General features: G+C 39.7%; 1 protein-coding gene across 2 annotated transcripts in view; it reads left to right on the top strand.

Annotated features, from left to right (window-relative positions):
* CHD2 (chromodomain helicase DNA binding protein 2) overlaps positions 1-12,212 on the top strand; it is a 94,340-nt gene that overhangs the window by 63,158 nt on the left and 18,970 nt on the right. For both annotated transcript variants that reach the window (XM_004693099.2, XM_012732736.1), the window contains 6 exons: positions 2,574-2,615; positions 3,831-3,970; positions 8,576-8,714; positions 8,890-9,040; positions 10,184-10,306; positions 11,471-11,599. In XM_004693099.2, the coding sequence (XP_004693156.1) occupies positions 2,574-2,615; positions 3,831-3,970; positions 8,576-8,714; positions 8,890-9,040; positions 10,184-10,306; positions 11,471-11,599 (724 nt within the window). The remainder of the gene's footprint in view (positions 1-2,573; positions 2,616-3,830; positions 3,971-8,575; positions 8,715-8,889; positions 9,041-10,183; positions 10,307-11,470; positions 11,600-12,212) is intronic.

Raw genomic sequence — 12,212 nt, 5'->3', positions numbered from 1 at the left:
CAGGGAGGGCCTCTATAGGTGTTTTTTTTTTTTTTTAAGATTTATTTATTTGTGCATACAGTGCATATAGAACTGGGGTACAGGCCGAGGCTCAGGGGTGGCGAGAGGCTTCACCAGAGACAGAGTGGGAAGCAGAACAGGCAGATCAACGAAGTACACTGCTGAGGGGAGCAGCGGGTGGTCACGTCTGGTGCAGGCGGGAATCGAACTCATGCGGAAATGGCTTTAGCTTCTCAGTGCTGTGCTTTAACCTGCTGTGCCACCGGGGAGGACCCCTCTCTAGGTGTTTTTAAGGTCTGTTTGATTTAGCGTCGTTCAGGTCTTCCCTTTCTTTATATCTTCTACTTAACTGATTTATCCATTGTTGAAAATGGGATGTTGAATTCTCAGTTAATATTGTCCATTTTTCCCTTCCATTCTGTTAGTTTTTCCTTCATTGTTTTAGGGCTCTGTTGTTAGCTATTACATTTTTTTTTTCAAAGATTTATTTATTTATTCGTACAGAACTGGGGTACAGGCCAGGGATGCGGAGGGTAAGAGGATTCACCAGAGACAGAGTGGGGTACAGAACAGGCAGATGACGAAGTCCACTGCTGAAGGGAGCAGCGGGCGGGTCAGGAGAGGTCTGCCTCGCCATGTGGTCACCTCCGGGGCAGGCAGGGATCGAACTCATGCTGAAGTGGCTTTAGCTTCTTTGTGCTGCGCCTTAACCTGCTGTGCCACCAGGGAGGGCCGGTATTACATTTTATGATTGTAATAGCTTCTGTGATAAATTGGCTTCCTTATCATTATAAAATGCCCTTTTGTGTCTCTGGTAATAATTTTTTCTTAAAGTTTTTTTTTTTTTTTAAGATTTATTTATGCATAGAGAGCTGGGGTTCAGAACAGAGGCATAGGGTTGGTAAGAGGCTTCACCAGAGACAGAGTAGGGAGCAGAACAGGCAGATCTACGTAGTACACTGCTTAGGGGAGCAGCGGGCAGGTCAGGAGAGGTCTGGCTCGCCATGTGGTCACCTCTGGGGCAGGGGGGGATCGAACTCATGCTGCAGTGGCTTTAGCTTCTCAGTGCTGTGCTTTAACCCGCTGCGCCACCAGGGAGGGCCTGGACTTACTTTTTTAGGGCAGGCTTACTAGCAATAAGTTCTTTGTTATTGTTTCTCTGAGGATATCTTAATTTCGCCTGTTTTTTTGAGTGATAGTCTTCCTTTTTCCTTTTTTTCACTTTCATATTGGATAACCTCAACCCATCCTGTGAATTCTTTCTTTTGTCAGTTCACCTCTGGGCTTGAATTGCCGCAGCCAGATTGTCCTTTTTTTCCCATTTTAGTGATTATACCTTTTTACTCCAGGATATCTATTTGGCTTTTTTTTAAAATTTGTTTTCATTTCTGTCTCTGTGGATATTTTCTATTGGTGGCATGTAATTCTTATATTTTCTTGTAGTTCTTTAAACACGAATTCCTTTAGTTTTTGTACTATTTATAATAACTGATTAAATCTTTGTCTAATATGTCCAGCTTCTGAATTTCCTCAGGGAACATCTCCATTGACTGTTTTTGTCTCTTGTATATGGACCATATTTCCTTGTTTCATAAATTTTTTTTTTGGTTGAAAACCAGATATTTTAAATGATACAATGTGGCAAGTCTGGAAATCTGATCTGTCTCATTAACTAGTGTTTGTTGTATTTCCTGTTCTTTGCTTACTCACTAACCTTCCTGCCTTGTTTTAGGAAGTCTTTTTTTTTTGTTATTTTTTGAAGGCTTTGCTCATTTAGCTTCATGGTCAGCTAATGATTGGACAGAGATTGCCTTGATTGCCTTGAGCCAGTATGTCTATTCTGTCAGCCTTTCTTAAGGGCTCTGTGTGGATTATTGTATAATTGGCATATGACGAGGAAGTCCCTCATGTATTATGGCATCTTGTTCCTTAGTGGGAGTGCTAGTAGGCTTCAGAAAGGGAGCCAGTGATGTGGTTGGCAGGTATGTGTAGTGCGGTTTAAGGGAAAGACTTCGGAAGGGAAAGGCTGCCTTTTTGTTTAGCGACAGGGTTGTGTTGGAGGAGCATCAGTGTTTCTAAAATAGTTTTGCCTTAAAATTTTTTAAATCATATTTATTTTACTTGTACTCATTTCAAAAAACATTTTTTGAATGAATTCAAAAAATGTTTACTTATATTATTAACCAGAAATGTTGAAAAAACTGCACTGTGGAGTTGCAGTTAACAGTAGTGAACTGAATCGACCTGTTGACCTGTTAATTTTATTGGAGTGTGATCAAGTCATTATTTACATATTGAAATTCATAAACTTAACCTTCCCAAAAGGGTAGTACTAGAGTTAAGTCATTATCATCACCAGTTTCATGATGGTAACTAAGTGTGTTTGAATGCATTTTTAGCATTCACTAGGTTATGTTTACCAGTTTCAAATGCATTCAGCATTTGCTAATCATTAAGATTGTACCCAATCTAGTTTTGATGATTTTCCATGGCTCACATATCACCACAGAATATGTTGTGATTTGCATGATTAAAATCTGTTTTAAACTGTGCTTTATTGATCATATTCTTAGGTTCATCAAGGCGTATAAGAAGTTTGGTCTTCCTCTTGAACGGTAAGCTTGGTAGTAGTTCCTTATCTGCCTCTTTTTCACTTTTATTATGCAAATATTTCTTTTTTCTGGTATTATCTTCCATGTAACACCAGTGCTAAGAATATTGCTTTTCCTGGAAACATTCTTTTAGAAATATACGTTGTTGCCTGTCATGTATTTCCCTCTGAGAAGAGTGACAGAGATGGGAAAGACCCATCTGGACAGAGATTTTTACCTGAGTGAAGGAAATGGAGCAGGACATTCAAAGCCATAGTACAGAGAAATAATTTGTAGAAGAAATGTTCAGATAACTCAGATGGAGAAGAATAAATGTAGTTACTGCTTATATTCTAGTAATATTCTGTATCTGGTAATGGCAAAGGCAAAATGCTTTTTGTGGTGTTGCAGCCTTCTCCTTCATTGCTTTCATGATGATACAGTTACAAGTGTTTATTACCATCTAGTTAGCAATTGCTTCCAAAAGGGTTAGCTGTCATTACTGTTTTATAAGCATTCAGAAGATGAGTTCAGAAGTTGGCTTTCAACAAAAGGTGATTTCAACTAATTGGATATTTTTGCAAAATTAGCAATATGTACACTAAATAATAGCACTGATTTAAAGGAAATAGCATCCTTTCTTTCCTGGTAAACTTTTGGAGTAGATGGGAATGTCAGGCCTGTGTGTCTGGCTTTGTCTTTTGATTTGGAGAGGTCATGAGGTGCAGCAGTAGTTGGTCCTGTGGAACCAGCACCTCAGGGCCTCTCCCTAGGTAGATCTACCTTGCTTTGAATAGTTGCCTCAGAGTAAACAGGGTGTGTGAAATGTGCCTGGCATCTTTTGACAGCATGATATTTATACATTCATCTCAATGTGACTTGGAGAGAAAACACATAGTGAAGGTTTCTTTCTAGGAGCATTATGATGAGGAATGGTAGGGAAGGAAGGACAGTGACCACCCAGAAGCAGCCCAGGTGCCTGGTCCTTCTTGCCGCTAGTTACCAGACAGCTCACGTAGTAGGAAAGCTGATTTGACTTGTTTGTGGGTGAGGTACATTCTTTATAATGGAAAATGAGTAAGTTAGTCCTCAGTCACTGTTGAAAGGTTTGGATCAGCCTACGAAAGCAAGTGTAGCTAGGTGTCTTTGCAGGAGTAGTCTCTCGTCAGTGAGACATTGAAAGAGGGGCATAGCATAGCACAAGCCTTCTCATGAGTCCCATTATTTGATCTTCTGCAGGCTGGAGTGCATAGCACGCGATGCTGAGCTGGTCGATAAGTCTGTGGCAGATCTGAAACGCCTGGGTGAACTGATTCACAACAGTTGTGTGTCAGCAATGCAGGAATATGAAGAACAGCTGAAGGAAAATGCCAGTGAGGGTAAGTATCAAGTCTCCACTGATTCTCCCAAACCTGTCGTTTAGCACCATTAAAGGGCTGCTTTAGAATAGACTTGGGGCCCAGACATATGAACCCTTTGAGGTGTGTGTTCTGACCCATCTTTATGTGAGCTCATTACAACACCCATTCTCAATTAAGAGTACAATTACAGTGGGTGAACAGGGTGAATGTTTTATGTCGCTAGAGAAAGTCTAATTGGTTTGAATGATGGAAGACCCAACCACTGAAGCTGAGCACACTTTTCCTGTATTTTGACTGTAGTCGAGGGCCTCATAGACCAGAGCATCAGTAATCAGCTTGGATATGTTTATACATATTGTGTTGTGATGAGCTCATGGGAGTTAGAGAACTAACTGGATGAATGTTATACATATTTTTATTACAGTGAGATTTCCATATTACTAAAACTTGGAGCTGGTTTTGACTGGTGGTGTGTTCTCTCTCAGAGAGTTTTTGCCTGTCCTCAAAGCAGGAGGTGCTCAGGCTATTAAATCTTGAAGTAGTTATTGCTAAAAGACACTCTTGCTGTTGAACCTCAAGTAAATGGAGGCGGTGCTGTCCCCTTTCCCTGAACTCTGGTTTGTCTGTGCCAATACCCCCATTCTTTTATTGTGGGGGTCTCCTCCCCCATTGCAACCCTTCCCCCTCCAAAAGGCTCTGTCAGCAGAGGCGAAGTGGTCAGTAGGTTCCTCTGGTTCTGCTCTTTCTTTGCAAAGAGATCTGAAATAACCACCTATGCCCTCCCATGCACCACCCCATCCTAGAGTCTCATTTGCAAAATAGAGAAATAGGACCTACCTCAAAGGGTTTGGTTACTTGATTAATTTCAGATATGTGAAATGCTTAGCATAGTGTCTGGCTTGCAGAGTTAGCTTTGACCATTAAGTAAAGAAGCATTTGTGTTTGGGAGTTTTTAAAAAAGGATATTGTTAAAAGAAATAGAATTCAAAAATCTCTTAATAGTGTCAACACTTATTTGGATGTATTTTCTTTTTTTAATTTAATTTAATTTTTTTTTATATAACAGTTTATTTTTACATCATTTTGTACTGTATTTTCTTTTTTTTTTTTCTGGAAGAATCTTAGATGGCTTGAGTGGGTTGGATAGTGGTCTGAATATGTGCTTCTTTGGAACCCAGAATCCACCCAAAAATAAACATTGTAATTGCTTTGGCCATTATGGCTCAGAAATGAAAAGCCGGTATTCCTAATTTTTGTCACTTTCCTGAATTATAAAAATACACATACAAAAAATAAATATTGTTTTTCCCCCATTTTTACACAAATGATGGGCCCCCCTGGTGGTACAGGGGTTGAAGTCTCAGCGCTGTCAAGCTATTACCAGCTACTGCAGCATGAATTAGATCCCCAGCCAGGGAGCTGACCCCAGTGGTGCAGCGGACCTCTCCTGTCTCCCCTCAGCAGTGTACTTCAGCAGAGTTGTCTGTTCTGCTCCCTGCTCTGTTACTGGTGAATCCTTTCATCACCCCAGGACCCCTGCCTACATTCCAGTTCTTGTATACATAAATAAATCTTAAAAAAAAAAAAATGGGGGCCTTCCCTGGTGGCGCAGCAGGTTAAAGCGCAGCACTGAGAAGCTAAGGCCACTTCCGCATGAGTTCAATCCCCGCCTGCCCTGGAGGAGACCCACAGGGCGCTGCAGACCTCTCCTGACCTTCCCGCTGCTCCCCTCAGAGAGTACTTCGTTGATCTGCCTGTTCTGCTCCCCACTCTGTCTCTGGTGAAGCCTCTTGCCGCCCCTGAACCTCTGGCCTGTACCTCAGTTCTGTATGCACAAATAAATCTTTAAAAAAAAAAAAGGTAGTGCAACATGCACCGTCCTAGAGCTGTTTTCTTTAACAATTTCCCTTCTCCACATTCCTTTCTTTCTGTGCTTTTCCTTCTGGACCTGGCTGGTTATTTCCTCCTGGCAGTAATCACTTAGTATTTCCCTATTCCTGTATTTTCTGTGAGCTGTGATTTAGTGTATTCTGAGACCAGGCTGGTATTTTCAATTCAAATGTAAGATGCTTTATAACCTTTTTTCTCAAGTCACAAATTTTTATTCCTAAAGTTGTTAGCATCATTGTTTGTCTTAACATACATTGTGCACATTTTCTTAAATATTAAAGTCAATCTTACTGTTAATAGTATGTCTTTTCAGTGTGATTTCTTTTTGTCCTTGGATATATTCCATTAGCGAAAAAATTGTATAGTCAAATACTGTGTTTTTAAATTATTTGTAGTACTTTTTCTCTGTGGTTATGTCACGAACTTAATACATAGTGTAGCCTCTAGTCTTTATTTATTTTCTATCTTTAGGGATTTTTCTTCTCATTTTAATTTAACTTTGTTTTTTTTATATTATGTAAAAATATTAGCATGGTTCAAAGTCAGGGTATAACTTGAAGAGACTTGCTTTCATTCTGTTCTCTTCTTCCCCCTTAGGTCACCATTTATATTAACTTTGAGTTTATCTTTCAGTTGTTGTTACTGTTATTATTATTATTATTTTTTTTATGAGAGAGAGACGTGTTGTATGTATTCTTTATTGTCACAGGGGGATCATTCCCTATCATGTAGAGGTCATCCCTATTTTCTTTCACAATTGCAATGTTTTTCACTGGGTGGATAGATGTTAATTCATAGTTTATTGTCCCCTTGGAATGAATATTTCATTATTTTCAGCTTTTGCCATTATAAATAAAGCTACAATGAATAGTCTAGTGACTATATTATGTCAGTATCTGTCAGCATATCTTTGATAGATTTCTAGGTATGGGATTGGATTGCTGGGTGCTGGGGAAGATGCATAGGTGATTTGGATGGATAATACCCAGTTATCCTCCGTAAGTCTTATATTGCTACCAGCAGTGTATTTCAGTACTTTTTATAAGCCTCACTAACAATGTATTTTCAAAGTTTGGATTTTCCCAGCTTTTAGGTGAAAATGGTATCTCACTTTTTCTTTTTAATAAGCAAGGTTATGCATCTTTTCTAAGAATTATTTGTGAACTCTCTATTCATATATTTTGCCCATGTCTGTTGAGCTATTTGATTTTAATTTTGAGGGTCTCTTTTTCTAGTAAATGTTGTAAGTTTTTGCTTGGTTTGTGATTTGTCTTTTTACTTAGCTTATGATGTTTAATGAAGAAAACTTTAAAAATTTGTCAATCTCACAGTCATCTCTGTTTGGATTTGAGTTGAAAATATTTTCTTTGAGTTGAAAATATTTTCAGTATAAAGGAATTCACCTTGATTTCTGCCCCCATTCCCAAACTTTTAGCTATCTGATATCACTTATTTTTATATATCTGATCTCCTTGGAGTTTTTCCTGGTGTGTACAGTTTTATTTTTTCTATTTGGCTACTGTGTGTCTCAATACCATTCATTAGAAAAGGTTCATATTTCCCCCCACTGGTTGACGCTTTTTTTAGAAAACTGCATAATTCACTACAGGCATTCTAGTGTTCTGTTAGTTGGCAGTTAGTTTTGTAGCTTTTTGTGCTGCACTGTTGTAAGTCTTTCATGCATGCCATTTGCATCATACCTTCCTACCAGCTTTGAGTGAAAGAATCTTTCCTTAGTCTCACCAACTTGATATTCCCTGATTTTTAAATCTTCCCACTTTGATAATTAAAAATGTTACATGCATGTATTTATTTTAGTTTTCATTTTCTTTCTGTTATGAGTAAGGGTAAATGTCTCCCGTATCTTGCAGGACAATTTGTATTTCCTTTTCTGTGAATTTTCTCAATTCTTTCCCCACATTTTTGTTGCAGTTAGAACTTACAGATAAGGAAACCAAGATCCAGAGAGAGAAACCGAGAAGGGGTAGTTTGTGAAGATTTAGGAATAACCCCCAGATTGCTGATGTTCAGAAAAGTGCCTTTCCTGTTTTATCACATTGTGCTCTAGCTCTCAGAGTATGGTTGGGGATAGCATTTGCAAGGAAAATTCTAATGGGTTACCATGGGCCCCTAAATAATGGGTTATAATTGTAATGCCTTTTCATCTAATTGAATGTTTTAAAAAATGAAAATTTTTCTCAGGTTCTGAGCGACCTTTTCTTATAGACAGGTCTCACTATCTCATGACTTTCAGCTGGTTATCTTTGCATAGAGTTGACTATATTTAATTTTACTTCCAGAATTATTTCAATTTAGGGTTGGGTTATCTACCCATGACATCTTTTGTTCATCATTTAAAATATGTTAGCTATTAATTTGACCTTATATTTTTTTAGTAGAAAAGATCATCTCTAAAACACTTTGGGGCAGGAGGAGCTCTATTAATGGGGCGATTAATATTATTCCTTCAGAATCTTCTTTCATTAATTTTAGGAACAGAGTATATAACAAACAAGAAGATTGAAATATAAATCCTAAAGGGTTAAAACAAAAATTCCCAAAGCTAAAAAACAGAATTGTGTAGATATGTTTTTTACAAACATTGATAGAGAAAAATTTTTGCTTTATTGCCAGAGATATATAGCAAAGGAGTAAGACTTCACAGTTTGCTGTTACATGTTTTCTAACTACAGTAAATTCTCATTTCACTAATGTGAAATCGGTGTTGTTTAGGGAAAGGACCAGGGAAAAAGAGAGGCCCAACAATCAAGATATCTGGGGTTCAGGTTAATGTGAAATCCATTATCCAACATGAAGAAGAGTTTGAGATGCTGCATAAATCTATCCCTGTGGATCCTGAAGAAAAAAAAAAGTGAGTGATTTATGTGTACCTGTGTGGGGCTTGTGCCTTAAGAAAACTGACTTGAAATTTGATATGTAGCTTTTTCCTGTAATACATTGAATACTGTGTCTATATTCATTTGTGTTCATTTCTAAATCAGAAAGGCCCTACCATTAATACCCTCTTATTTTTGAAATCCATTTAGATATTGCTTAACCTGTCGGGTCAAAGCTGCCCATTTTGATGTAGAGTGGGGAGTAGAAGATGATTCGCGTCTGTTGCTGGGCATTTATGAACATGGCTATGGAAACTGGGAGTTAATTAAAACGGATCCAGAGCTTAAGTTAACTGACAAAGTAAGTAACTGTGATGCTGGAGATTTCCAGGAGACTATATTTTCTATATATACTTCTCTCTCTATTTTTTTCCATGTATTTCTTTTACATTTCTAGACTATAATATTTTTATATTGATTACTTATTTTTAATTATTTTCTGGGGGTGGGGCTCAAATTGGAAATTAGTACAGTAGTAAACTCCCAGGAATTTTTTGTCCTTGGAAATGTTGCCATCTTTATGGACTGTGGCACAGCTTCACATATGAAGATAATAGGTGAAATTTTGGGGAAATTACAGGAGAAAGCTTGGCATTCACTTTTTATTGTAGGTCAAATCTCATTGCAACAAATACCATGGTGAGAGGGTCAGCAATAAAAGCATTCCTCGGCCTCGGTTGTTGGCTGTTTATTTAAAACTGCACTTGAAACAACATATTTCAATTCTACATACAAAGAAAGTGCCCTACCTTGGTATTTTTGTAATGGAATAAAACACGGGCTGTACTTCTCCCACAGTATAGAGCCTCCCACCCTGTCTATCATAGATCAGGTCACCAGTGGTAAGGCCATGCTGGAGACCCCAAGCAGGGGTATCTGAGCAGCTCACCTCTGAGTAGGATTCATGCCATGTCAGTGCTCATCCCACATGTGGTGTCCTAGAGGGTGGCAGCACCCTGCCGTAAGCATCAAGACCAATCCATGTGGCCCGAGAGGTTCAGCTGTGATAGCAGGGACGCATCGTGTCCTGGCATAGCTCAGTGCTCTCCGGCAATGCTCTAAGAAGCATTTTCAATCTAAAACGAAGCTTTAACCTAGCTCCAGGGATTCCCTGCTCCTGGAAGGAGGAAATCCACGACGGCTGGGATGCTCTAGCAGATGAAGCCACCAAGCCCCTCCTACCTGAGTTGTTCTACCCTGTTAACAGCACAGGTAGGAGCCATGGGAGAGCTGGATTCTCCATCCCGTTTCGTAAAACGAGAACGGCTCGTGAGGGATTCTCAGTGACTGGGAGCCACGGACATGAGATAGGAGCTGAGGCCTAATCGATACTGGGTGGCTGGGGAGGGAAAGGACTGCACAGTGCATTGTTGCCTCCTGGTGTCTTGATTCACTAACCGGGACATGGGTGGGGGCGGGTGCTTCTCTTCCTCTCCTGTTGAAGATCCTGCCGGTGGAGACAGATAAAAAACCTCAGGGGAAGCAACTGCAGACCCGTGCCGACTACCTACTGAAGCTGCTCAGGAAGAGCCTGGAGAAGAAAGGGGCCATGCCTGCTGGGGAAGAGGTGAGTGTGGCCACCAGCCAGGCCTTTCTCATGGGCCCGATGGGCCAGCCTTGTGTGGTAGGGGGGGAGATACTTTTCCAGACAGCACCTTTGCCCAGTCAGGTGTGGCATTGAAAGTTCTAGTAATGATAATCTGCTTGCGCATAGTAGAAATAATTCATTTATTAATTCCCTCTAGATTTTGGCAACTTTCTTCTAAGCCTGGTCTTCAATAAAGTAGTGCTCTTTCCCCAGCACTACTGATCCAGAAAAACTGTTGCTGTTTTTTTTTTTTTTTTTTGCTGTTTCCGCAATTTTGGAGCATAGCTTTGGTTACTGTATGAGTGCCACAGGGGTCTGCCAGTTGTTATAGCCAGCTCCTGGCTGATTTGTAACAGTGAGTCCCAGGGATAAAATTGGAATCCATAGTTAATTCAAAATCTGGCCTCATTGTTAAAACAAGCAGAGCCTATTTAAAAAGAAAAAAGCAAAACTGGACTTCAGTTATGATCGCCTTAGTGCTCATGACAGTGTCATCACAGTGGCTGTAGACTCACCCACACTCTTGTTTGCCCAACTTTTCATTTCAACTCAGGCCTGAAGAGGTGGAGACCGCATTGGGAGATACTCCAGAGATAGTGGTGCCAGCAGCCTTCGTGCGTGCGTGGGCCTTGGGTGCTTCAGGGCCATGCCGCTTGTATTCATTCTCTGTTACAAGCAAAACAAATTTCAGAAAACCCCGAGTATCCTAACCTCGCATCCTGTCATTTTTCACTTTGCAGTGTCATAATTATTATTGTCTTTGAGATAACATGTCAAGTAGATATGCAAGTTAGGTCTTAGAGAGAGATGTTCACACCTGTTCTAGATTACTGTATCATATTTGATGGAGTACCTTTTCCTTGTTTTTAGATACATTGTGTTTCCAAGTTTTAAAATGTTACTCTTTCATATAATATTTAATTGCATTTTTTGTATATAAGGTATTTTTCCTTTTTGTGAATTATATCTTGAGGCGTAAATAGGCTACATAAAAGCACACGTCCCTTTTTCCCTAGGTAAAATTTGTTCTCCTTTGGATGTCCTTTTTAAAATTATTTAGCTGCTGCTATTGGTCATGTCATTTGATCATGTTTTTGTGGGGCTTGATTTGTACTTTTATCATCATTTCTTCTCCCTTTCTAGGCCAAATTAAAGAAGCGGAAACCTCGAGTGAAAAAGGAGAACAAAGCACCTCGGCTGAAAGATGAACATGGAGTTGAGTTTTCATCTCCTAGACACTCAGACAATCCTTCTGAAGAGGGGGAAGTGAAGGTACGGGGCTGAGTGTCTGATGAGAGTGATAATTTAAGCTGCGTTTACTATGCAAACTGGTGTAAAACAGTCTGAAGTAAAAACAGTTTGATTTACGTGGTGAGTAGATAAATGAAATTAGAAGAGATGTGTCTTGTATTAACCTGTGAGAGAGCAAGATAGTTCTTTCAAGTCAGTGATTGCAGATATATGGATGATGGAAGTAAATACAGGGAACGATCTTAATGATGAAGAGCAATGGACACTCAGCCTCATTGTTGGGAAGGACAGGGTGTGGGGGAACTGCGGTTCACAGGCAACTTCTGCTGAAGGAAAAGGGGGCAGCCGCCCCAGTTCAGTTCATTGATGAACTGGATGTGATCCATCTGCTGATGAGGCTTGGCCCTCGGTGGGCAGGTTTGAAACCTGTGGTCTCAGCAACATGAAAAATGAATGGGTGCCATTCATTGTGTGCCTTAGGTAGTGACAGCTTAATGGGATTTTGTTATGCTCTTTGAGTATAATTGTATTTCTAAATAAGCATCAAGGGGGTACAGGAATTAACATAGATTTGGGTCAAACATATGAAGTCAGGGTCTAGCAACCTTTACCAAAGTGGCTGTCTGACTGTGGA

The sequence above is a fragment of the Condylura cristata genome, unplaced genomic scaffold (assembly GCF_000260355.1).
Source record: "Condylura cristata isolate star-nosed mole 26May11 unplaced genomic scaffold, ConCri1.0 scaffold00035, whole genome shotgun sequence".
Classification (NCBI taxonomy): Eukaryota; Metazoa; Chordata; class Mammalia; order Eulipotyphla; family Talpidae; genus Condylura; species Condylura cristata.
This window is presented reverse-complemented; position numbering and strand designations above follow the sequence as displayed.